This window comes from Loxodonta africana, chromosome 8, assembly GCF_030014295.1.
Source record: "Loxodonta africana isolate mLoxAfr1 chromosome 8, mLoxAfr1.hap2, whole genome shotgun sequence".
In the NCBI taxonomy this organism is placed as follows: domain Eukaryota; kingdom Metazoa; phylum Chordata; class Mammalia; order Proboscidea; family Elephantidae; genus Loxodonta; species Loxodonta africana.
In genome coordinates this window covers 29271452-29298241 of record NC_087349.1, presented here as the reverse complement: position 1 = coordinate 29298241, position 26790 = coordinate 29271452, and the positions used below count along the sequence as shown (strand labels likewise).

Genomic DNA, 26790 nt, shown 5'->3' with positions numbered 1-26790 from the left:
CAAGTTGGATAGATTGCGTATTAATCTCTGCAATGTTAACAGCTGGTTTTTACAAATAAAAAGAAGGGAAAGAGGGAAAAGCACTTAAAAATTACGCCGCGGAGCTTTGCAGGTCTTGCCACACAGTCGTCCCCAGAAGACGACCAATTCCCTCGCGTTCCGCTCCTCTCACTCTCCTTCCCAGCTTCTCTCTCTCGCTCATTTTTCCCCCCTTTTTTTCCCACGCTCGCCTCGAACCGGGATTCAGGGATGCAGAAACAGGCACCGGTCCCCTCCATCCTCTCCACTACCAAACCGTGGCAGCCCTGCGCCTGAAGCTTCTTCCTTTTGTTCGTCCGAGGCTCGTTTTCCTCGCCAGGCAGATCCACCTGGATGCTCTCCCTCGGTGACATTTTGCGCCGGGGCCAGTGGGTGGCTGGGGTGGAGCAAAAGGAGCCCGAGGAGGCGGGGGCGGAGAAAGGTCAAACCGAGGCGAAGGCAGAAGACGCCTCAGCTAACCTGCTCGGCGGGGCGTGCACGCCGTTATTTATTTATTTTCGCCTTATTTATTGATCGTAGGAGCAGCACGGCGCAGGGAGCCTGGGGAGATGCAGGACCACCCACTGGCGGGGAAGCAGCCAGCCGCCCTCCCGCGCCCCCGTGCTGCCGAGCGCATCCTGCCTCCGCGCACTGGCAAGAGTCCTCGCAGACCCCGGCCCCGATCCCGCCGCGCCGCCGCCGCCCGCCTGGCCGCCCCGCAGCCCCGGGGCCCCGCAGCCCAGCGCCGCGCCGCCCCGGGCCCGGCGACAGCGGCAGCGCAGTAAGTTGGCAGGAGCGGGTCCCCTCGGTTCTCGCCTCCCCCGCACCTTTTGAACTTGTTGCTGCTGCTCGGCTCCCCTGCGCCAGGCTTTTGGAAGGTGAAAAGGAGGAGGGCGCCTGGGAGGGTGGGGGAAGGGGAAGAAGAGCTCGCTGGAGCTTTATTTATGCGCTCTGGGCGGATTGCATTCAGCGGCTCGGGAGCTGCTGTCTCTGCTTTCCTCATTTCGGGTGCACAGCCAGGAGAAAGTCTCTATGCAACTCAGCCCCGGCGCGCACTTGGCCAGGTATGTACCGCGGGAGAGGCGCGTTCTGCGCGGTGGCAGATGCTGCTGCCGCCTTGGCGGCGGCGGCTGCCAGCTCTTGGGCTCTGTAACTGTCACACTGCACCTCAGCTGAACTTGAAAAGAGTGTGAAGGGGCGATTGGGCGTACGCTTTTGGCAGACACAGGGGGTGCTTGTAGACGTGGGGGAGGAGGATCTGCATTAACGCCCCCCACTGTGCCCACCGCGCATCACCTCCATTTCTGCAAATACCGCCCGTGGAGTAGAAGCGGCGACCGGACTCCCAAACACAGAGGTGGGGCAACTGCCGTGACCGTGTCTCGGAAACTACAACAGGTCGCCTTTTGAGACTCCTTTGGCGGGAAGGGGCACTTGGAAAGGGAAGGTTTGAAAGCGCGAAAAGAGAAGAGAGAAAGGTTCCCTAATTCGTCAAAAGAGTATCACTGGGTGACTGTCCTTCCTCCTCTTCTCTATCCTACACGAGGCATATTGACCCCTCCTTATCCAGACTGTGTGTGTGGGGTGGGAGAAATCGCAAACACCTGTTTGAAGAAACTGCTGCACCTAAAGTCACCTGTGTGCTGATTTGTGCCAGGGGGTGGCTGGGTTCTGTTTCTGAAAGAGATTTAATAAGGTTTTTTTTTTTTTTTTTTTGGTGGTGGTTGTTAGGACATTGCAGTTGTTCTGTTATTACTCCTAAATACTTGTCTCTGAGTACTATAACTTCACCAGGAGCCCTACCTTGAAATCAGTGATACCTCTGCAACACTTTTCTCGGCAATATTTTATTTGAAGGGAGAAAGCAGGTTTGTTTGTAGCTACTTCAGCTTACTGTAGAGGCCTGGTTACCCTCTCGTCGCCTCCACCCCCAAGGAACCATGGCAGCGGGGGTAGCAGCATGGCTGCCCTTTGCCAGGGCAGCAGCCATCGGGTGGATGCCTGTGGCCTCGGGGCCCATGCCAGCTCCTCCGAGACAGGAAAGAAAAAGAACTCAAGATGCTCTAATTGTACTGAATGTTAGTGGCACCCGTTTCCAGACGTGGCAGGACACCCTGGAACGCTACCCAGACACTCTGCTGGGAAGCTCTGAGAGGGACTTTTTCTACCATCCAGAGACTCAGCAGTATTTCTTTGACCGTGACCCAGACATCTTCCGCCACATTCTGAATTTCTACCGCACTGGGAAGCTCCACTATCCTCGCCATGAATGCATCTCTGCTTATGATGAAGAGTTGGCCTTCTTTGGCCTCATCCCAGAAATTATTGGCGACTGTTGTTATGAGGAGTACAAGGATCGCAGGCGGGAGAACGCCGAGCGTCTCCAGGACGATGCTGACACTGACAACACGGGCGAGAGCGCGCTGCCCACCATGACTGCTCGGCAGAGGGTCTGGCGGGCCTTTGAGAACCCCCACACCAGCACAATGGCCTTGGTGTTCTACTATGTTACGGGGTTCTTCATTGCCGTTTCAGTCATTGCCAATGTGGTGGAAACAGTACCATGTGGGTCTAGCCCAGGTCACATTAAAGAACTGCCCTGTGGAGAGCGGTATGCAGTGGCCTTCTTCTGCTTGGATACAGCCTGCGTCATGATCTTCACAGTCGAGTACTTGCTTCGCCTGGCTGCAGCCCCCAGTCGTTACCGTTTTGTGCGTAGTGTCATGAGTATCATCGATGTGGTAGCCATCCTGCCTTATTACATTGGGCTGGTGATGACGGACAATGAGGATGTCAGCGGAGCCTTTGTCACACTCCGAGTCTTTCGGGTCTTCCGGATCTTTAAGTTTTCCCGCCATTCTCAAGGCCTGCGCATACTGGGATACACGCTGAAGAGCTGTGCCTCAGAACTGGGCTTCTTGCTCTTCTCGCTCACCATGGCTATCATCATTTTTGCTACAGTTATGTTCTACGCAGAGAAAGGTTCTTCAGCTAGCAAGTTCACCAGCATCCCTGCTGCCTTCTGGTATACCATTGTCACCATGACAACACTAGGGTAGGTATCTTCAAGGGGAATGAGGTGGAGGTTGGGTATGAGGGAAGGTGATTAGGAAGCCGTTAAGATGTCTGGTAATTTAGAGAAAACAATGCTACCGTTTCCTAAATGTTTTTTGGAAAGCATTATTTAAATGGCTTTGAAGGAGTATTTTGATCTATGAAATGGGTGTGCTGCATACGTTGTGGTACTTTAGAAGTTGCTGGCAGATGTTTAGTATTGATGACTGAAAGTGATAAATACACAAATAAATTTGAGAATTCCTGAATATAGGAAAAGATTTACCATAGTATATGTATGTAGTATATGTATATAGTATGTGTATATAGTATATGTATATAGTATATATATATATGTATAGTATATGTAGTATATAAATACATAAAACACAGTGACTGAAAAACACAAAATATGTGCCCAAATAAAGATACGAATATGCTCAATGTATATTGAAAGGTGTAGAAAGTGCTTCTATGTATTCAAAAGAAAAGTTTCTATATATATTTGAAATATTATTTTCATATAAATATATGCTTATGGAAAGTATTTTTCCTCTAAGGACCATAATTTTTGTTTTACATCATTGTAAAACACATCTTTGTAGATGTCATTATCAAATGATTTTGTAATATATATGTGCATATTCATATATTTGCATTTCATTATGGCTGATAGGTTATGTAGTGCCTTAGAACTTGAGGGCTGAAACTGTTCAACTCCACAAAATGTAGTGGAATAATATTTGCATGTTTTAAACTTTAGGTTCATAGTTTCAAATTAAAAAGCACATGACTGCCATCCACACAGTTTTGAGAAAGTACAGATCCCATCAGGCAAGGGGCCTATATCCCTAAATAAAAGTAGAAGGTAGAGTAGTACCTGGTGGGATCGATAGTCACCAAGGACTGGTTGTATTACAGAATTTTAGGTTCAGATTTCATTCTAGACTCTTTTGCGTATTTTTTTTATTTTGGAGTATTGATGTTTTGTAACCAAAGGGACATACTCTGAATTAATGTGCTTTTACAAATAAAATTTTAGGGCTGGAGTTAAGATTTTTTAGGTGGCAGAAAAAAATGAAAGATATTGAATGATTAATAATGTTAATCAAACTGCAGAAAAGCACCAGCATTTTTTGTATTAGAGAATCTAATAAAATAAGATGGTTAGAGCCTTTTACTTTTATGAGTTCTTAGATAAGCCAGGGAGTGATGTTACTGCCCTTTCTTCAGCTTTATGCTACTTTTCTTGCATAGGTAATCAGTTCAATATGAGTTTGGTAATGGCTATAAAAGTTATTCCCAAAGCTGCTGTTTAAGGTTTGTATTTCTGACTAATCTAATTGGCTTCTTTAAATGACAATGTGGTTAAAGGCAGCTTAATTTTGTTAGACATATTGTATTGAACAGAATTTCTCATGTTATCATGTGGCCAAATAATGGAATATTTTATTTGTGAAAAATTTTTGACTAATGAAGGATTTCCGAAGTAGTTATAGTAAAGTAAAATACAATGACTTATGATTTTGATTTAGTCTTTTACATACTTTTTGAAGACCTACTGGTGCACTTTCAAAATTGAGCTAATGAAAACCCATATTCTACTGTTTCTATTTCCCTTGGAAACCCTGGTGGTGTAGTGGTTAAGTACTACGACTGCTAACCAAGAGGTCAGCAGTTTGAATCCTGCAGGCGCTCCTTGGAAACTCTGTGGGGCAGTTCTACTCTGTCCTATAGGGTTGCTGTGAGTCGGAATCGACTCGACGGCACTGAGTTTGGTTTGGTTTTGGTGCTATTTCCCTTTAATTCTTTTGATAATTTTGTGACATTATGAAGATGATGCCGAATACCTTAGCAGTTTTGGTGCTTATTCCTTGTCAGAGAGTTTTTTTTGTTTGTTTGTTTGCTTTTTGTTTTTCTGTTACTTGAAATCACTGTTAAGGAAAACTGGATATCGCAGAACACTATTATGACTTCAAAGTAGAAGTTAACATCAATATCAGAGGACTCCATTTAAGAGTGAATAAAGGAAGAAGTGTTAAATGGAAATCTACTTTTAAAAAACTTGGCATAAATGACAATATTTTCCTGAGGTATTAGTGAGTCATTTTAATGCTATGTATTGTCTGTATGATTTAATATAGGTATTATTATTATAATGAATGTTGATGAGATACTAATTACACCTGTTAGAAATTCTCCTCTTAGACTCCAGAAGCTTGTATCATTTTTTCCCTAATATGACTTACAAATTTTTATTTTATTTTGAAAATTATTTTCCCTTTCAGAAAAAGAATGAAGAAATGTTAAAACTATTGATCTTTTTGTTTTTATTGCATAAGTGTAAAATGCTGGTAACATTCTACTTTTTTAAATGATTTAAGAAACTGAATCACGATGCCTGAGTAAAATGTATGCATTCGATTTAGTTCACATGTTCCATATGTAAGTGGATTAGAATAATTAAATGCATACTTTCTGGGGATGTGGAAGCAAAATGGGAGTTACTTTTAAGACTAAATTCCACCAAAGTTGAGAAATTTATTTGCAGGAAATTAAAACTAATTAAAGATCATGATGAAATACAGCAGTCATACTTTTAAGATATAGAAATGTTGATGCAGTCAAAATTCAATCCCTTTATTAGAGACTTTGTATGGACATTTAACAAAGCATAGGCTTTATAATATGGCAGAGATTGTAAGGAAAATGTCCTCAGTTTATCATCAAAATGTATTTACAATGGATTTTAATTTCCTGGAGACATGTATATATTTTTAAACCCTGCCTTTTTTAGCATCTTATCATTCATTGGTTGCAGTGTGACTCAACAGCTTTATTTAAGAATAGAAAATATTCAGTAAAAGACATTGCCTAACTTTATTTTTTACATTTCAGTTTTATACTTAGAGGATAAAGTGTAAGATATGAACTTACTGTCAAATATCTAATAATTGGCACTAATACTAAGCTGTGTCTGATAAATGATCAAGATGTTTCATTATACTCTTTGAGCTCTATTTAGTTGGCTATTATTTTTAATGGAGTTAATATTCATCAATAATGATAATAGAAGTGCAAAGGAAATCCCAAACAGTAGTTATCAAAAGTTTCAGCTCATAGAGATGTTATCCACATGAGAAGAACTAACCAAGAGCATTGCCATTTGTTACCTCCCAGTCCACTTTAGACAATATTGAGTTGTGCTTTATTTTCTGAATAAGAGTAGTTTTTATCTTAAAAGTATGTTCATCTAATCATTTTTGTGCTTCCTAAAATATAACATATTATTATACTACAAATTGGCCATGCTTATTACATAAGTAATTATTTAACTTTCTGATAAAACAAATGCTTAAAATATTGTTTTAAGACTACATTATTTCCTATTATTTAAGGTAGGAACCATCAAAAGCATATTTTAAGAAAAAAAATAAAAGTGTGTTGGAAAGATTTCGGAACAAATAAGTGTTTAGATTGTGTGGCTGCGTAGAACTGTACCCCCGTTCCACCCTTTATGAGCATCTTTGTTGACCTTTGCTGGGCCCTGAGTCCCCTTTACTCCCCCACCCCCTTCCAGATGTAAATTGTACTCACTACCATAGACTGCCTTGGGAGAAAAGAACCTTAATCCTTTTTTATCCTAAAGACCTTTGGCAAATAACACCCCGTTTTTATTTTTCATTCAAATAGTCGTACTGAAATGTTGCCAAATTTAGAAAATTTCCAGATGTTCACAAATAATCAAAAACTATGTTGTAAAAATACATTCAACACAGTCCGGTTTCAACTTACCGATTATATCTCAGGCTCAGACTTCTGAGTTAGAAATGGTCCTGGGTGGCAGAGTAATTAATTTGAGGAGCTATTATTTATTTATTTATTTATATTATGTTAGGTAATATTTGCATTCTTGGTCCTGATTACTAAACCCTTAGACCCTTTTTAAAAAACAGAGATTGCATAACTTATAACAAAGTTAAGAACTTGAGAAGTGTCATTTTTATGGTCTATACCACTTCTTTAATTTTAAAACAACATTATTTTCATCAGTTTTCAGTACAGGAAAGGCAGCTACTACACAACGTTTTTGTATATTCATCTTTGTAATGAAACTTTATGATTTTAACTACATCATATTCTGATCTCTGAATAAATCTTGGAAAACAAAAAGTTCATTTGTCTTGTACATTCATCGGAAATAAATATGGTAGAATTTCATCTTTGCTCTGAGAAAACAGTGTAGTTGTCTATTTATATGACCCTGAGAAATTAAATCTATGATATTTAAATTTTAGTAGGTTTGGTGAATTACTATTTTAAGAAACAAAAGGCAAGCTAATTTTTCATTGCAATTTCCCTAACAATGTATCAGGGAAATTCCTTTTTTAGAATGGCATGATTCAAGAGAAATTTATCATAAACACAGATAGGCAGATAGAAAGATAGAGTTTTAGAAAAAGAAGGATAACCTTTTAAATAGCATCTTCCTGCTATCTGTCACTACTCTGATTACATAGCTTTGGCGAATGTTGGAAGCCTATCATTCAGAATCATTTGTGTAGAGACTTTTGGCTTACCAAGCTATTACTGAAAATGGATGGAATTATTTTCCGCTATGCCAGCATCTAGACATAAATATTGCTGAAGTCTTAATCTAACACATCCTTACAAAGTGGAAAGTACCAAATTTAACTCTCTGATGAAGAGCCATGCTATGGGTAACATCCATTTTGACTTCGGCATACTACAACATATTTTTATAAAGTTCTTTATAGAGCATGTTAATTGATGGGAGTTGAAAATGAGCTTTTAAAGGTATGGAGAAAAATTTGATATATATTTATCTTTTAGCATCACAGATAGCCAAATCTAAAGCATTTTGGTTGTGTTTTAGCCATCATTTGAATTAAAGACAGGATTTGGCATGGTATAAGTATATGCATTTACTGTGTATTGATACAGCATCTGTAACTTTAGCAATTCCTTGATTGAGCTACAGAGATATGACAGGAAAAGATAATTAATGTCCTCTCAACACAGTGCCCCAGAGAAGGGGCCATTTTCTAAGTTTCACTGGTTTCGTTATGCTATTTGTTTTTTTCTTTTCAGGATTTCGTTTTAGACTACTGATGGACTTTGTATTATTTTATTTGCATAGTTACTTTTTTTTTACTTCTGGTGTTTTCCATGTTGTATTTGTGTAAAAATTCCTCCTAATTATACTAATCGTTCAAAATGAGTTGTTGAAGTCCCAATTTCTTATTAGCTAATCTCTGAATTCCTGGTGGAAGGAAATTTAACTGTTAAATATTTAAAATTCATCGTTTTGCACATGCAAGATTGTTGTGGCTTGCCCAGAGTTCCACAGTTAAACAGCAGGAACATTTTTGGAAGTTTCATGTTTTATGTTAGTTTCGTCTGAAGACTTTGAAATGTGTTATAATGACTATTTGAGAGTTGCTGCATGCTACCGAGATAAGAGAAGGAATAAATTGGCTCTTTATTCCATCACTGTGGTGCACTTCACTCCTACTTCTACTCCCTGTGACTTGCTGTCTCCACATTGCTCAGTATCAGTGCTGGCTGGGCATTTATTCACACAGCACTGGGGTTCATCATGATGGTGCCCAGTTGATAGAATACAAACTTGTGCTCTCATCCAATGACTTATTAAGCCATTTAGAGACAAAGTACTTGGTGGAGAGTATTTTACCTGGCCGGCCGGATGGAGAGCAAAATAAATTATAATTATTTCGCCTGATTATGCATCCCTTCACTGTTATCTAAAAAGAATTGGCCTGTGGTTACTTAAAGCTGTACACTTTAACCTCTCTTTCACTGAAAGAACAAAGACAATGAAAAGAATATTCACTCAAAAAGAAAGACATTCTTTCAGAGCTCTAATAATGACTTCACTCTTTTTTTCCCCACTCGCCTTATGTCTCCTATAGTTTTCTGAGCACAAATATAGTATGTACAGAAACAAGCATTGTTTTCCCATCAGCTTTGGCATCTAGGTTTGATGGTGTGGGATAGATAAGGTCTGGTACTGAAAAGAAACCCGGGGTGATTCACTGTCTACATTTCTGTGTACATTTGTAGTGCTCTGCTTTAGTGGATTCCATTTCGATGCTCTGCCCTTTAGTTTTGCCCTCTGAGGGCCAGCCTTTGCACTGACCTTCTCCATGAAGCCTTCTTAACCTCCCAAGCCTATATCATCTATAGCTCGAATTATGCTTGACATTATTTAAGTGTTATATATAATTTATGGTTTTATTTGTCTTTCTAACTAGATTAAAAGGCTTCTGAGGTTTGTGATGTAAACCTTTTGGGGCCTTGTTATGTAGTTCTGTGCTCAGAATGTAGAAGAATATATATTAATGTGTTGCTAAACGTGGTGTGAGATGGCATCTGTGCAGGCTATGGAGAAATCCTTAGCCATGGAGCAATACCATCTCAAAGTTCCCAAGAATCTACTAATCAGAGCAAAATTATCTTAGTTCAGTGTTAAAATTTTTACATTTATTATTTGAACATTTTGTTTGAATGAATTACAGTCCACCTTTTTCATTGTGCTCTTGTGGATGGAAAACCCTGGTGGTATAGTGGTTAAGAGCTACAGCTGCTAACCAAAAGGTCAGCAGTTCAAATCCACCAGGTGCTCCTGGAAACCCTGTGGGGCAGTTCTACTGTGTCCTATAGGGTTACTATGAGTTGGAATTGACCTGACGGCAATGGAGTTTTCTTGTGGATGGAGAGGGCTATGACGTGTCTTCACTCTTTCAAACATAACTAATTATTCTGCAAAGATTAGAATTAATGACTATCGGTGGCTGTTTTCTTAATAAATGTGCTTTCTAGTGAAGGCTGGGTAAATTGCATATCCATCTGGGAAGCATATGGAGATACCTCATGCATGTAAGTGAGTCAGTACAGAAATATACTGCCTTCTCTTCCAAGAACAGTCCAAGGAACCTACAGGCCAAAGATACTTTGATGTCATTTCCTCACTAGAAAGTTGCATTTCTTTCCCTGCCCAGTAAACGAAAGCTAGCACTTTTTTTTTCTTTTCCATCCTGAACCATTCATTTATGCATAAAAATGTAATTATTTAAAAATAGTGAACTATTATCTGTAAATGATACATAAAATAGATGCAGTCTTTGTCAGGAATAAGTTGGCATTCTATGTGCTTAAAAGGCGAGTGAACAAAGTATAAGCAGATATGTAGGTACATATCCTGGCACAGCACAATCCATTTTGCCTTTGGAGTTTTGACAAGTCTGTTATGTAAAAAGAAAAAGGATCCAAATAATAAAAAGTGTGAGGAGAATGGGGAATAAATTAGCAAAAGTTAATAATGTGAAAAAAAAATAGAATAGGATGGCAGTAGAGACAATGTAAAAAAGGATGGGAAAGCTTGGTTCTAAAGTAAAATCTTGTTTTATGTGGGCTTAACTCTTCCATCTTCCTCATTTTCTTCACTTTTAAGAATACCAGTAACAGTCCTTTTGGAAATTCAAAGTCATCCTAGTACCATATACTCTCAGGAAACCTAAATTGTGCTCACAGAGTTCAAGTCAGTTTAACAGATTTCTCTTGATTACTTACTACCTGTCATTGACCACAGCAGTGAATGTAACTGCCAAATTCCTGCCCTGAAGAACCATGTATTCTAGTGGGAGAGGCTGAAAATAGATATAAACACATAATATAATGCCAGACAGTGATGTTTACAATGAACAAAATAAATAGATTAGAGAAAGGAGTGTGCTATTTTGGATGGGAGGACAGACAAGGCCTTTCCAAGGGAGTGGCATTTGGTCAGATGCCTAACTGAAGAGATGCAGTGAGTCCTGTGATTGTCTGGAAGAAGAGTTTTAGGGGAAGAGAGAAAAGAAGCACAAAGACCTCAAGGTAGGAGCAGGTTTGGTGTTTTCCACCTAATACAATGATGGTTTAAGCAAAAGGAATGAGGGAGTTAGTAGCAAGTGGTATTGGAAAGATAGTTGGGATGAGATGATTAAGGACATTGTAGACCATAGTAAAGACATTTGTTTTCATTGGAGATGTGATGGGGAGACATTAGAGAGTTTTGAGCAGGGTAGGTATAGAATATGATTTCTTTATTAAAAAGAGCACAAGCTCTTAAACATTTTTAAAAATCCAAATGGTCATTTTTAAATTCATTTCTTTACCATGTATACGTTTTCATTCTTTATTAGAGTCATGATATCTACCTTAACTTATATTTTATATCCAATTATTCCAGAGATTTTCCAATTTTTTAAAAGAATACGTGATTAATTTATTCCTGCATCCTGAAACTAACTAAAATAAAATGTTTAATTGAAAAGAAATTAATTTCATGTTCTAGTTGAAAAGATAAAACTGGTGCTCAGTTGATAAGGAACCATTTGGGAAATGACTGAGGATAAATACTTATTTTGAATATATATTTGAAGACTTACAGTTGTCAATTCTATTAATAGTGTTCAAGAATATCAGATATACTTAGGTTTCTATTTAAAGGATTTTAGTTTCTTTTTTCTCACTCTGTAGTAGGTACATATATGTATTCTCTCCAGGTGTCTTGTTATTTTTGTGAGTTTGAAAATAAAATGGTTTACATGTCTTGAAATCTGTGAAGGATGTCATAGTATATGTATTTTTCAACCCAAATTAAATTGGGTCCATGCATGTAGCAGGTGTATAGTGAAAATTTTACACAGACAGTATTTTGGTAAGAATCACCATGCTGGATAGTGAAACATGTTTGTGAGTGAATAATTGGAGCGGATTTGGGGTTGGAAGAACCAGAAGTAGATTAACATCATAAAATGAAAAAAAAAAAAGTATGCTTTCCAGAGAAGCAAGTGGTGAAAACAGTTCCTGAATTTAAAGAAAATTCAGGGTGGCATCTCTCTTTGACATGCTGTTTTCATTAACACTTCTGTCCTCTAGATAATTCTGCATCCTACTCAGAAGTTCTAGCCAAAGACTTGTTTCCTGATGAGGCAAGCTAGGATTCATGAGGACCAACACAACAGAAGTTCTGGTGTTCTCAGTTCTTTGTATGTGATGAAGCTGGTAGTGACAATTATACTTTTATAACTACTCTTCATTGTCTATTTTGAATGAGGAACTGATTTTCTTTCACGATGCTTTAGAAACTAAGAGGTCATCTAAACCTATATCTTCTAATGTGCCTGGGAGCCCCACTCCGCAGATTCAGGTGTTCTGCATAACGCCCAAATCACATACTGTCCTATTTCACAGAATGTATAGTGCATATTAAGCGAGGCATGGCTATATGTATGTCTAGGTATAGGAGCCCTACTGATGCAGCGGTTAAAGTGTTCAGCTGCTAACCAGAAGGTCGGCTGTTCGAACCCACCAGCTGCTCCATGGGAGAAAGATCTGGCAGTCTGCTTCTATAAAGATTTACAGCCTTGGAAATCTTATGGGGCAGTTCTGCTCTGTGCTATAGAGCTGCTATGAGTCAGAATAGACTCGACAGCCATGAATTAATCTTTATGGAATCAGACTGCCACATCTTGCTCTTGCTGACTGACTAGTGGGTACAAACTTCCGACCTTTCGGTTGGCAGCTGAGTGCCTAATCACTTAATCACCCCATGAAGGCTCCATATATATTTATGTATATGTATATGTGTATGTGTATGTGTATGTGTATGTGTATGTATATGTGTATGTGTATGTGTATGTATATGTATATGTATATGTACATATGGGGCAGTTCTACTTTGTCCTATAGGGTTGCTATGAGTCAGAATAGACTCTATGGCACACAGCAAATATATATATATATATATATATATATATATATATATATATATCTCTCTCTAGTGGGGGACTATAAATAAGTAACATAATAAGCAAATTCACATAATAAATCTCATCATTTTTTCCTTGATCGTCTGATAATTGTTAAATTGTGTTGAAACTAAAGAGAAGAAATTGTTGAATTGAAGGTTTCAACTCTGAATTTTAGACAATTTTATGAGATATTTTAGACAAAGTTATGGTTTTGTTCTAATATCAATAATGTGGGAAACAAGCTGTAAAATCAGTGTCAAATCACTTGGTTGACTTGCTGTAGTCTGAAAAACTGAAAATCAAAAGTTGGAAAATAAGGTACATTCATAATTTGATCCAATGAAACATCTAATGTTTCTTTCATTAAATGAAAATACATGTTAAGGTTAAAATGAAAGAAGATTTCAAGATAGTATACAATTAAAAGGAGCCCTGGTGGTACAGTGATTAAGTGCTTGGCTACTAACCGAAAGATGGGTGATTCGAACCCACCAGGTACTCCATGGGAGAAAGTTGTGGCAATCTGCTTCCATGAAGTTTACAGCCTTGAAAACCCTATGGGGCACTTCTGATCTGTCCTATAGGCTTGCTTTGAGTCAGAATCAACTTGATGGCACCTAACAACAACAATTTTTCTTTTAGCACACAACGAGAATGTACAATTAAACATTGTGATATGAAATATATTTTGAGGTAATATTCACAAGTTCATTTAAAGAGTATGTTTCTACTTTGAAAAACATAAAATGCTGTTCTAATTTCTGGAATCACAAAGGAGGAATTCTTCTATAATTTCCTTGAATTTTTTGAAAGTTAATATTCTAGAAAACTAGGTCGTAAAAAGATACTTCAAATGCATATTCAAGATGAAGCTAAATTAATTAATTATAAGGAAGGGTCTTACATTGCAACAGATTGTATTTAGAAGAGCTAAGCACGCCATGAAACGTTGCTTTTGGTTTCATAATGTGCACACAAAATTTAACTAATAATTACCCTTTTTCATGACATTGTTCTATCATTCAGCCAATGATGGCCCTCTTTATCATTTTTTAAAATTTATTTGGTAATATCATTAATGGAATATGCACACATAAACTCACCACCCAAACTAAAGCCATGTCACTGTTAATAATCTGTGTTTAACCATATGTGCCTTCCTTTCCCATCTCGTCCCACTGTCTCTTTCTACTGGAGGTAACCATCATCCTGTGTCCTATAGTTATCGTTCTTAAAAATATATATTTTTAATTGGGAGTTTTTTTTTTTTACTGTATAAGAAGTTACCATGCCACATGCACTCTTCTGTGTGATGATATCACTAAGGTTTATCCATATCATTGCCATGCAATGTAGCTCATTTGTTTTGGCTGCTATATAATACTCCATTCCGCTATGTGGACATACCCATCCCGATTTTTTAAATGTGAACATAGCACAGTTTATTCATCTACTCTCCTAATGATGATGTTTGGATCGATTCCAGGTTTTTCTGAAAAAATGATGATATGAACAGTGTTGACATGTCCTACTATTTCTCCTGTGTATACATGTTGGAGTGAAATTGCTGGGTCGTAGGCACAAAAGATGAGCTTCGAGGAATGATGTTAAATTATTCCAAGGTTGTTTCATCAACTGACACTCTCACTAGCAAAAAAACAAAAAGAAGTCTATGAGGCACGCACTTAATATGAAGAAATTAAGAATAGTGTTTCCATTGGTATTGCTTTTGCATGATGTTTTTAAGATGAGAAATGAGTACAACAGTGATAACTTGCATTTCATTCAGCTCCATGATTTGCAATCTGATTCTTCTGAATTTTTCAACCTGAAAATATTTATTCTGATAAACATTGTACTTATATGCTCACAATGTGTACTTTTTAAAACTTCACTTATACATTTGAATGCAGATAACTCAATCCAAGCTAATAATATAAAAAATATCAAACCTGAAAATATCTCATGAGGCTTTGGTTTATTTATTCTTATGAAATTCAAGAGTATTGAAATTGATATTCAATCTGTTGATAGTCAATAAAATAGTATTTTATAAAAGGTTATATAAGTTTTTGCAAATAGGTACAATCAAGAAACTATTCACATTTTTTCCATCCATATTTTCTAATTTATCAGGATATTCTTATAGCCAGAAAAAAAAAGTGCTAATTTCAAAGCATCTCATAGGCATTCAGAAGGAGATACATCATTGTGAAATAGGATGTAAGAATAAATGTCGAAAGGAAATTACTTTCATTTCAGGAAATTCTTCATTATGGAAATTGAGATGAATATTATTTCCAACCCTTCGTAGTTAGCTTTGCAATTTTTTTTCATGTTTGAAAAGCATATTTAACTTGGAGTATATACATGTTAACCTACTGTTTATTTTCAAACATAGCATTTCTGGTTTTGACTGTAAAAAATATATGAATGTGATACATCCATATGAGCAGGTAACACAGTAAATATTCCAATAAAAAAGAAAATGAAAGCAATTTAGAAAATATCTATAAAACTCCTCTCTCTGGAACTAGGGCACTTTCCTTATTCAAGGTTTGCAAGGTCCTAGAGAAATGAAAGTGAAGTGCCTATGGATTTCATAAAGCACTTGATTATTTTCATGTAAAGAGTCCATATACCTTCATAATCCTCTTATCAAAAGGTAAGATTATTTTACTTAAAAAAAATTAAAGGCAAGCATTTTTCAGTCAAGTAGCAATTGTTGGCAGTGTGTTTTGAAATACACTATTTTAAGCCAAACTATGAATAAATTAAGAAATTACTTTACAGACTACTAATTTCTTTACTTCTGTCTGCTCATGACTTCCCACATTTTCAAGTGCCCAGTTTCTGGCCCTCCATGTATTGTTTCAAATATTACTAAAATATATGTGAGTGTATAATGTATGCTCAAATATACATTTATGAAATAAAAACACGTATAAATATAACATGAAATATATAGATATGTAACAAATATTACACACACATGTATATGCTGGTACATACATGTTGTGTGCCATCAAGTTAATTCTGACCCATAGTGACCGTATAGGACAGAGTAGAACTATCTTATAGGGTTTCCTAGGCTGAAATCTTTATGGGAGCAGCTCTTTCTCCTACACAGTGGGCTGGTGGGTTTGAAAAGACAACCTTTTGGTTAACAGCTCTTACCCATTGCACCACCAGGGTTCCTCGTATTTACATAATCCCCCTTATTTTTCTAGGAGGTAATAAGCCTATAAAACTTACTTCATTAGCCTATAAAACTTTTGTTAAAAGAGGGTCTCTGGTGAAATCTGAGACCTATTTGCTTTGTATTTTTCCATGTAAAAACCTTATCATATGTTATTTAAAAATAGATACCTACCACCTACAATAACTCTTTGATGATTCACTTGAAATATATTAAAGATACAGGATAATAGAAAAGAGGCTGCCTGGATTCTAAAACCAGTGCCCCAAAACACCAGCTCAATGAAGTTGGTCAGCTTGCTTAACCTCTTATTGCCTGAGTTTCCTCATAGGTCAAAATGGATTAATAATATCTACCTCATAGGATTTTTAAAGAAAAAAAAATGTAAATATGTAATTTTTTCAGAATGTGTACTGGTGGAGTAGTGGTTAAGTGCTACAGCTGCTAACCAAGAGGTCTGCACTTCGAATCCACCAGACGCTCCTTGGAAACTCGATGGTGCAGTTCCTCTCTGTCCTATAGGGTTGCTATAAGTCAGAAATGACTTGATGGCAGTGGGTTTGGTTTTGGTGGGTTTGGTACTTATACAGAGATGCCATATGAGGGATCGATGTTATTATTATTGAATATAGTATTAGAGTACATATTTCCTCTGCCTAAGAGAAAGTCTCTGGTGGGTCACAGCGGTAGACAATTAGACAGGGAATGATAACTGAAGGGTTGTTGATTGGCAACACATCGGAGTAATTTCCTGTTGGGAAACTGGAATTTTGAGTTGCCTTAAGAACTTTTTTTTTTTTTTTTTGGTTAAAAATTCAACAATTAAATGAGTTTGGGTTACCAAAATATAAATCCCTATGTCTGGCAAATTCTTTTTGAAATTATGTTTTTAATCCACTCCTTTATTACTTTTACTCCACCAATTTTCTTTTTTTGGAAAGGAAGGAAACCTGTTTTTATTTGCAGACATGTTATCTGTGTAGAAAATCCATAGAATCTACAAAACAGTGGAGAACTAATAACTAAGTTTAGCAAGGTTATAGGATATAAGATCAATATACAAAAATCAATCATGTTTTTGTATACTGGCAATGAAAAATTGGAAATTAAAATGAAAATAAATACGAAATACTTAGGGATAAATCTGACAAAATATGTGGTAGACCTACACAGTGAAAATTGCAAAAGTTTTATCTATTTTGGAACCCTGTCATTGTGTGCGTAGATGTTTATTATGGTTAAGTCTTCATGACGAATCGTCCCTTTAATCATTATATAGTGCCCTTCTTTGTCTTTTATGGTAGATTTTGTTTTAAAGTCTGTCTTATCTGAGATTAATATTGCTACTCCTGGTCTTTTTTGGTAGTTATTTACTTGATATATTTTTTCCATCCTTTGATTTTTATTAAATTTACGTCTTTGTTTCTAAGGTGTGTCTCTTGTAGACAACATATTGATGGATCCTGTTTTTTTTGTTTTTTTTTTTTAATCCTTTATATTGCTCTGTGTCTCTTTATGGGTGTGATTAGGCCATTTACATTCAGTGTAAATATTGATAGATATGAGTTTATTGCTGTCATTTTGTAGGGCTTTTTTTTTTGGTGGTGCTAACATTTTGTTTGTTACTCTTACTCTCCTGTGCTTAGTTCCTTTTGTTTGTGGATTTCTTTTGTTTTTGTAGATTTTGTTTTTATTGAGACTTTATATTTTTCTTCTTTATTTTGATGAGTAGGTATGTTAACTTTCTTTGTGGTTACCTTGAAATTTACCCTTATCCTCCTAGGTTTGAACCAGGCTAATATTGCTTGGTATCGCCTTTCCTTCTTCTCCATTAGAAAATTCTATACCTATACCGGTTTATTCCCTCTTTTGTTGTTCTGACATTGTTGTCATTTACAGATTAACCTCTCTGGTTCCCTGTTGCAATTGTTTTGGTTTTGGATCGTCCTTGAGAGTTCATTTCCTAGGTTGGTACCTGGCTGGTATAATCTTACATCCTAGATTCAGGCTGTGGTCTGATGTTGTTTGTTCTCAGACCAAATGACTCCCTTTAATAATTCTTGTAAGTTTGGTTTGGTTCGACTTACTCCCTGAATTTCTGTTTATCTGGAAATGTCCTAATTCACCATCATATTTGAATGAAAGTTTTGTAGGATATATGATTCTTGGTTGGCAGTTTTTTTCTTTCAAAGTTTTATACATGCCATCCCGTTGCCTTCTTGCTTGCATGGTTTCTACTGAATAATCAGAGCTTAGTCTTATTGTTTCTCCTCGGTATGTGACTTTATGTTTTTCTTAAGCTGCTTGCAGGGTTTTTTCTTTGTCTGGTTTTAGCAAGTGTGATTATGATATGCCTTGGTGTTTTTATTTAGGGTTTTTTTTTTTTTTTTATCCTATATGGGAGAACTCTGGTGGCGTAGTGGTTAAGTGCTACAGCTGCTAACCAAAGGGCCGGCAGTTCGAATCCACCAGACGCTCCTTGGAAACTTTATGGGGCAGTTCTACTCTGTCCTATAGGGTTGCTATGAGTCAGAATCGACTCAACAGCACTGGGTTTGGTTTTTTTGGTTTATCCTATGTGGAGTTCGTTGAGCTTCTTGGATCGTCAGCTTTTCATCATTTATATTAGGGAAGTTTTCTGCCAGCAATTCTTCAACAATCTTCTCTGTGTTTTCTATTTTCTCTCCCTGTTCTGGAACTCCAATCACTCGTGGATTTTTGCTTCTGATTGTGTCCACATATTTCTCAGGGTTTCTTCATTTTTTATTGTTCTTTTTTCTGATTTTTCCTCAGAGTTGTATCCATGTGTTTGTTTTCAATTTCGCTGATTCTGTCTTCCATCATTTCAGACATGCTACTCAGCCTTTCTCTGACACTGTCCATTTCTGAAATCTTGTTTATCTTTTGGATTTCTAATTGTTGTTTTTGAATGATTTCTAGTTGTGAATTTATTTTGGTGTATTGTTCCTATATTATTTTCCTGAATTGTTCCATTTTTTTGGTCTGTATTTTCCATGAATTTGTCTACCTTGTCCATAACTTTGTCTGTTTTTTCCTCATTTTTTATCTGCTTTTTGCTTTAACACTTGGATTGCTCTGAATATTAGAGATTTGAATTCTCTATCAGGTAGTTCTAGTGCTTCTTCTTCTACTGGAAAGTTATCTGGTGTTTTATTTTGGACGCCTACTGGAACAATTCTGTCCTGTTTTTTTATGTTTTCATATTGTCTGCTGTCTTTGGGACATTCAGTAGTTATATTCTTCGTTTCTTGATTGTGGATTTGTTTGTTTCATCCTGCCTTTTTGTTTTATTTGGTTATGTTTGAGCAGGCAGGCTGTGCATTCTTTGTTGTTTGCTCATGTGTAGTCACAGTACTTTTCACCTCCTTGTCCAATGGGCAGGGCCAGTCATTCAGCTATGCTGCAGCAGGGCAGATCCAGCTGAAGGGGCGGGGGTCGGGCTGGGTTGTTTGTGGCACGTTCTAGGGCCAACAGAGCAGGCCAGGAATCAGTGCTGGGCAGGTTCCAGTAGGCTGTGCCTGTGCTGCTTGGGAGTGTGATGCTCAATGCATGGTGCAGGTAGGCAAGAATGGGGCAGGGGAGGTTGTGATGTGTGGAGCTAATAGGGGTATGGGAAAGAGGAAAGAGAGAAGTGAGAAACAGCAACCAAAAATAAACAAGAAAAAAAAGAGTGCTAAAGGAGCTTGCCATTGGAGAAACTGACGAATAAAGAAAAAAAAAAAAAGGAAAGAAAAAATAACTAGATAAAAATTTGGAAAAGAAAAGAAAAACCCCCAGAGAGTCCCATGGTGGGGCTGCTAAGACTGGGGCAAGTGGCTCCAGGCTGTGCAGTATAGCCTAGCTAGAGGGGGTACAGATGTCACACAGCACTCTGTATTCAGGAGACAGGAAAAGAAGATAAGTGTAGAGAGGAGAACTGAGAAATGGAGAAAGACAGAAAGGGAAAAAGAGAGAGGTAAGAGGAAAAAAAAAGAAATGCCCCCAGGGATCCCACCTACGTGGCTGTGCAGATTCGGGGAGTGGCTCCTGAGCCATGCAGTGCAGCCCAGCCAGAAGGGGCACCCAAGCTGTGAAAAAAAAAAAAAAAGAAAACAAAACAAAACATAACAAAGCAAAACAAAGAGAAAAAAAAGAAGCCCCAGGACTCCCACCAGTGTGGTGTTGCGGGCTGGGGATGTGGTTCCCCAGTTGAGCATGGCTTCACAGCCTTTCAAGAAAAGCAAAGATGGCACATGGAGCTAGATGTTCCAGGTAAAGAATGGGGAGGTGGTAGGAGGCACAGAAAAAATGAAAAGAACCAACACCAGCTCAGGGGCCCGGCCATTGTGGGCAGGGTGAATCCAAGCAGCCTGAGCCCAAACAAAGCAGTTGCCTCTTGGCCAAGAGACTGCAGCCGGCAGGAAGCAGAGAAGGCGTGGGGGGGGGGGGGGGGGCGGGGCCAGGAAACTGTGCATTGGTCCTTACGGGTGCTCTGCCTCCTGCTGGGAGCTTCATGAAGCTGTTTTCCCGTACTCCGTCTGCTGATCTCCGATGGTGGGTGGCACAAATTCAAGAGGCACTGATGCTGCACTTCCTGGCTGGCCAAGCCACCACAGTTGGCCAGGAAGTTCAGAGGTAGAGCAGTAGGGAGAGAATGCAGGGTGGGAAAACATGTTCGCTGCTTAGCAGGTGCTTTGTCTCCTGCTAGGAGTTCTGCGAAGCTGCTTTCCCGTGGTCCCTGTCTGCCCATTCCCGACAGCAGTCCAAGATGGCGGATCCATGCTGCATTAGCTGATGGGGTTGCCAGCACATATTTCTCCTCTTTCTCTGTCCTCTTTCAGTTTTTTAGTCCCTTCAGTGCTTGGCTGAGTGCTTTATCTCTACATTGGACACTTCAAGTTTCAGGAATGACATTTATCTCCGTTTTGCTTAGTTTTTGATGTCTTTGCAGTGGAGGGACAGCACAGTGCTTCTGTCTATGGCACCATGTTGGGCAGAAGCCTACTCCACCAATTTTCAAACAGGATTTGAAACCTTTAACTATTAAATAAACTAAAAAAGGAGAAGTAAACAAGTGCCAGGAATTAAAGATAAAGGGAAAATAATGAGGAAAAATATGTTAAATAAAGCATTGCTGAACGTAAAATTAACCCTGAATTTCCTGGAAGCCAAAGAAAACAAGGAAAATATACCATGTTTCACAACTCTATTTATCCAAGAAAAAGGAGTATAGCACTTCATGAAGAGATTTTTTTAGAAGAGTAATGTTTGAGAAAGGAGCCACGGTCATGCAATGGTGAAGAGCTCAGCTAATAACCAAAAGGCCTTTAGTTGGAAACCACCAGCCTTTTGGAGAAAAGGCCCGGTGATCTGCTCTCATAAAGATTTAAACATAGGAAACCCTGTTACATGGGGTACTATGACTCAAAGTTGACTCCAACTTGGGGTCCCTATGAGTCAAAATTAACTCAATGGTACCTAAGAATAACAATAACAAGAATGTACAAAAGGGATTTGTCATGTGGATCTTTATAAACAGGTTATTTAATAACTTAATGGGTAGTGTCTTTACCAGTAGTTTCACAAAATCTTTAGAACTATTTTTTTTATTGTACTTTAAGTGAAAGTTTACAATTCAAGTCAGTTTCTTATACAAAAACTTAAACACACATTGTTATGTGACCCTAGTTGCTCTCCCTACAATGTGACAACACACTTCTCCTCTCCACCCTGTATTTCCCGTGTCCATTCAACCAGCTCCTGTCCCCTCTGCCTTCTCATCTCGCCTCCAGACTGGAGCTGCCCACATAGTCTCATTTGTCTTCTTGAGCTAAAAAGCACATGCCTCACCAGTATAATTCTGTGTATCACAGTGCCAATCTAATCTTTGTCTGAAGGGTTGGCTTTAGTTGTGGGCTAACAGAGAGTTCAGGGGCTATGTCCTCTGGGGTCCCTCTAGTCTAAGTCAGATCATTAAGTTTGGTGTTTTTACTAGAATTTGTGGTCTGCATCCTACTTTTCTCCTGCTCCATCAGAGATTTTCTGTTGTGTTCCCTGTGAGGGTGGTCATTGGTGGTAGCCAGGCACCATCTAGTTCTTCTGGTCTCAGGCTGATGGAGTCTGTGGTGTATGGAGTCTCTGTGTCTCGGGCTCATATTTTCCTTTGCTCCAAGTGGGTTGAGACCAATTGATGCATCTTAGATGGCTGCTTGCTAGCTTTTAAGACCCCAGATGCTACTCACCAAAGTGGGATGTAGAGCGTTTTCTTAATATACTTTGTTATGACAATTGACCTAGATGTTTGAACTATTTTTTGATTTGCCTATATTGTAGATAAATGTTTATAATGCAAGTATACCATATTTAACTGTAAGAATATAAAGGCATTTTAATAAAGTATTAATAATTTGATAAAAATATATAACTTCCAGATAATAATGAGATTCAGATATCCAAACCAAAACCCACTGCCTTAGAGTTGATTCTGCCTCATAGCAAACTTGGAAACTCTAAGAGCTACGGCTGCTAACGAAGAGGTTGGGAGTTCAGATCCACCAGCAGCTCTTTGGAAACCCTCTGCAGCAGTTTTACCCTGTCCTGCAGGGTCACTATGAGTCAAAATCTACTCGATGGCTACGGGTTTGGTCATAGTGACCCTATAGGACTGAGCAGAACTGCCCCATAGGGTTTCCAAGGAGTAGCTGGTGGATTCAAACTAATGACCTTTTTGGTTAGCAGCCAAGCTCTTAATCTCTGTGTCACCAGGGCTCAGATATGGAGTTGAGCAAATCTAGGGTAAAGTTTCTTAGCGTAGACTGAAGACCACCAGAAAATAAATCATCTGCAAAGTCTTGGAGTTCACTTAAAGCAATTTAAATAGGTCTAGAGGTGGGACCTAAGATATCTATATTTTCACCTCTCAAATCAAATTTTGATAATCAGTGATCTGGAAGAATACATGCCCAGCCTATTTCTAATGTTACCATCCTGGAATATTATTGGTCTCAGCTGAAATTTGGAGGTGGGGGGTGGGGAACATTGCTGTTGAGTCAATTCCAACTTATAGTGACCCTACAGGACAGAGTAGAACTGCCCCATAGGGTTTCCAAGAAGCAGCCAGTGGATTCAAACTGCACTGTAACTCTTAACCACTGTGCCACCAGGGCTCTGGAATTTTGAAAGGAGGTAAAAAAAAAAAAATCATTTAAAACTATGATATGGATAAAAAAAAAGATAGGGTAACTAAAATACTAATTTTTAGTGTTTACTGTGTATAGGTAGAAATACTTGAATAGTTCTCAATATAGGTGATAAACTAATTTATTGCAAATACCTATCATATGCTAAGGAATAAGGTTTAAGGGATAATAAGCTAGTGTTCTGGAGAGTAACCAGAGTAGAGAAAACACAACCGCTTCTCTCTGGGTATTTAGGAAATGTGAGTTTTTAGAGTTACTGATTTACTAACACCATCAAGGACGGGTGGGCTGAGCTTTTCTTACTGGAGGCATAGACAATTGACTGATAAACCAAAAACCAAACCCACTGCCGTCGAGTCAATTCAGACTCATAGTGACCCTATAGGACAGAGTAGAAGTACCCCATAGAGTTTCCAAGGAGCGCCTGGCAGATTTGAACTGCCGACCTCTTGGTTAGCAGCTGTAGCTCTTAACCACTATACCACCAGGGTTTCCAATTGACTCATAGAGCATTATAAAAATGAAGAACACGTGGTCTTAGATGGGAGCCTCTGCGGAGGGGATGTGCTTATGAGAAACGAGACAGCACCAAGTGTGAAGGGGGTAGTCTTAATCTCTAGGATTTTCTATGATCCTGCTCTCTTTTTTCCTTCTATGTGAGCAGGAAGTTGATTTGGACAGATTTGCTTTTATTACAGGTTGGGGATTTCAACTGTATTGTGGAAAACCTAAACATAGAAACAAATTACTGGTGAATTCTCAGATTATAATTGAGCATAAAGGAAGTTTTTTATGTAAAAATTCACTGAATGGCTGATTTAATGCTGAACTTTTAAATTGGCTTTTCATAGCCATTGGCCTGTCCAGATGGCTTCATATTTTTCCCAGGTAGATATAGGGAAGTAGGCAATAAATCTTTGCTCATGAAGTCCAGGTGCAAAGAGAACTGTCATGTGAAAGACTGATGATTTATATGGCCAGGAACTGAAATCCACTTCCCTGCCTTGGAGGATGCTGTCTAATTATCTGTGGTTACAAGATTTTTTGGACATGAGCTTTGGTTAAAAAAAAAAAAAAAGTAACACATACTGCAATCACCAATCATAAAAGTCCTGATAACTCAGGTGCTCCTTAGTGTTAAGATCAAGAAGGAGGCCTGACATGAAGGTCTTGAAATCTTGATTTGAAGTGAGGTTAGTCCAATGAGGCTGATTTATCCTAGACTTCAGATAAGCAGGAAGAGAGTCTTATAAACCCTCTCTAGGCCCTCACTTCTTGAACAGAACATATATGCGCAGAGAGGAAGGTGTATGGAAGCAATGTAACTCTTACAATGGGACAAGGAAAAAAGTCTATTTAGTGGGCCCTGTGCTGTGTCAGTTATCACCCTTCACATGTTGCTGTTATTAGGTGCCTTCGAGTTGATTCTGACTCATAGTGACCACAAGTACAACGGAATGAAACACCACGCAGTCCTGTGCCATCCTTACAATCCTTGTTATGTTTCAGCCCATTGTTGCTGCCACTGTGTCAGTCCACCTCATTGAGGGTCCTCCTCTTTTTCACTGAGCCTCTACTTCACTAAGCATGTGATGTCCTCCTCCAGAGACTGATGACACATTAGTAGTGTTATTTAACTTCCATATAGCGCACAAGCTGTTCCTCCTGCTTTGCTACTTTTTGATTTCCGTTGGCAAGAGAGATCAATTAAAAGAAGCTAAATAATTACTCAAGAAAATGGAAGAGGTGAAATCAAAATAAGGCCACTCCTCTAAACACATATTTATGTTCAGATAGCTAGGGCTAACATTAAAAAAAATATATCAAGCAAATCTTCTTAGTTAAAAAAAAAAAAAATTCAACCCCAAAACAATAGAATATGCTGTGAGCAGCAAGTCTGACTTATGATATATGAAATTCTTCTTCTGGGAGAATATCAGAGTAGGCATAGCAAATAATTCATGTACTCAATCTCATGTCCCTGATCAGGAGTCCGGATAGAAGAACCTTATGCTTCTACCAAAGACCGGAGCCTTAAGCCACAAAGTGAACAAGTCCTTTTACCTTCCTGCAGAAAGGATCGATGGGTTTGCAGAACCAGCAGATGGTGTGTCTCTGCATCTCAGGCCAGACATATCCATCATCCAAACACCATGCTTGCCATGCTTCAAAGTTCTGACTTCCTATTTAAACCTGGAACATTGTAAACAAATGACTTTCAAATATTTAAGATGTATTTTGGTTGGGCTTTGATTCTTGCTTACATTTATTTTAGTTCATTATGAGGGCTCTGATTGAAGAGCTACATATACAATTTATTTTTTATTTTTTTTAATAACTTTTATTAAGCTTCAAGTGAACGTTTACAAATCCAATCAGTCTGTCACATATAAGTTTACATACATCTCACTCCCTACTGCCACTTGCTCTCCCCCTCTTGAGTCAGCCCTTTCAGTCTCTCCTTTCTTGACAATTTTGCCGGCTTCCCTCTCTCTCCATCCTCCCATCCCCGCTCCAGACAAGAGTTGCCAACACAATCTCAAGTGTCCACCTGATATAATTAGCTCACTCTTCATCAGCCTCTCTCTCCCACCCGCTGACCAGTCCCTTTCATGTCTGATGAGTTGTCTCCGGGGATGGTTCCCGTCCTGTGCCAACAGAAGATCTGGGGAGCATGGCCGCCGGGATTCCTCTAGTCTCAGTCAGACCATTAAGTTTGGTCTTTTTATGAGAATTTGGGGTCTGTATCCCACTGATCTCCTGCTCCCTCAGGGGTCCTCTGCTGTGCTCCCTGTCAGGGCAGTCATCGATTGTGGCTGGGCACCAACTAGTTCTTCTGGTCTCAGGATGATGCAGGTCTCTGGTTCATGTGGCCCTTTCTGTCTCTTGGGCTCTTAGTTGTCGTGTGGCCTTGGTGTTCTTCATTTTCCTTTGCTCCAGGTGGGTTGAGACCAATTGATGCATCTTAGATGGCCGCTTGTTAGCATTTAAGACCCCAGACGCCACATTTCAAAGTGGGATGCAGAATGATTTCATAATAGAATTATTTTGCCAATTGACTTAGAAGTCCCCTCAAACCATGTTCCCCAGACCCCCGCACTTGCTCCGCTGACCTTTGAAGCATTCATTTTATCCCGGAAACTTCTCTGCTTTTGGTCCAGTCCAATTGAGCTGACCTTCCATGTATTGAGTGTTGTCTTTCCCTTCACCTAAAGCAGTTCTTATCTACTGATTAATCAATAAAAAACCCTCTCCCACCCTCCCTCCCTCCCCCCCTCGTAACCACAAAAGTATGTGTTCTTCTCAGGTTTACTATTTCTCAAGATCTTATACTAGTGGTCTTATACAATATTTGTCCTTTTGCCTCTGACTAATTTCGCTCAGCATAATGCCTTCCAGGTTCCTCCATGTTATGAAATGTTTCAGAGATTCATCACTGTTCTTTATCGATGCGTAGTATTCCATTGTGTGAACATAC

The 26790-nt window shown here is 38.7% G+C and overlaps 1 protein-coding gene across 1 annotated transcript in view; it reads left to right on the top strand.

Moving 5' to 3' along the window:
- The first annotated feature begins 1250 nt into the window (after positions 1–1250).
- The window catches only part of KCND2 (potassium voltage-gated channel subfamily D member 2), a 556110-nt gene continuing 530570 nt past the window's right edge, over positions 1251–26790 (top strand). Inside the window, exon 1 of the mRNA XM_003407235.3 lies at positions 1251–3073. Within this exon, the coding sequence (XP_003407283.1) occupies positions 1959–3073 (1115 nt within the window). The 5' untranslated portion in view covers positions 1251–1958. The remainder of the gene's footprint in view (positions 3074–26790) is intronic.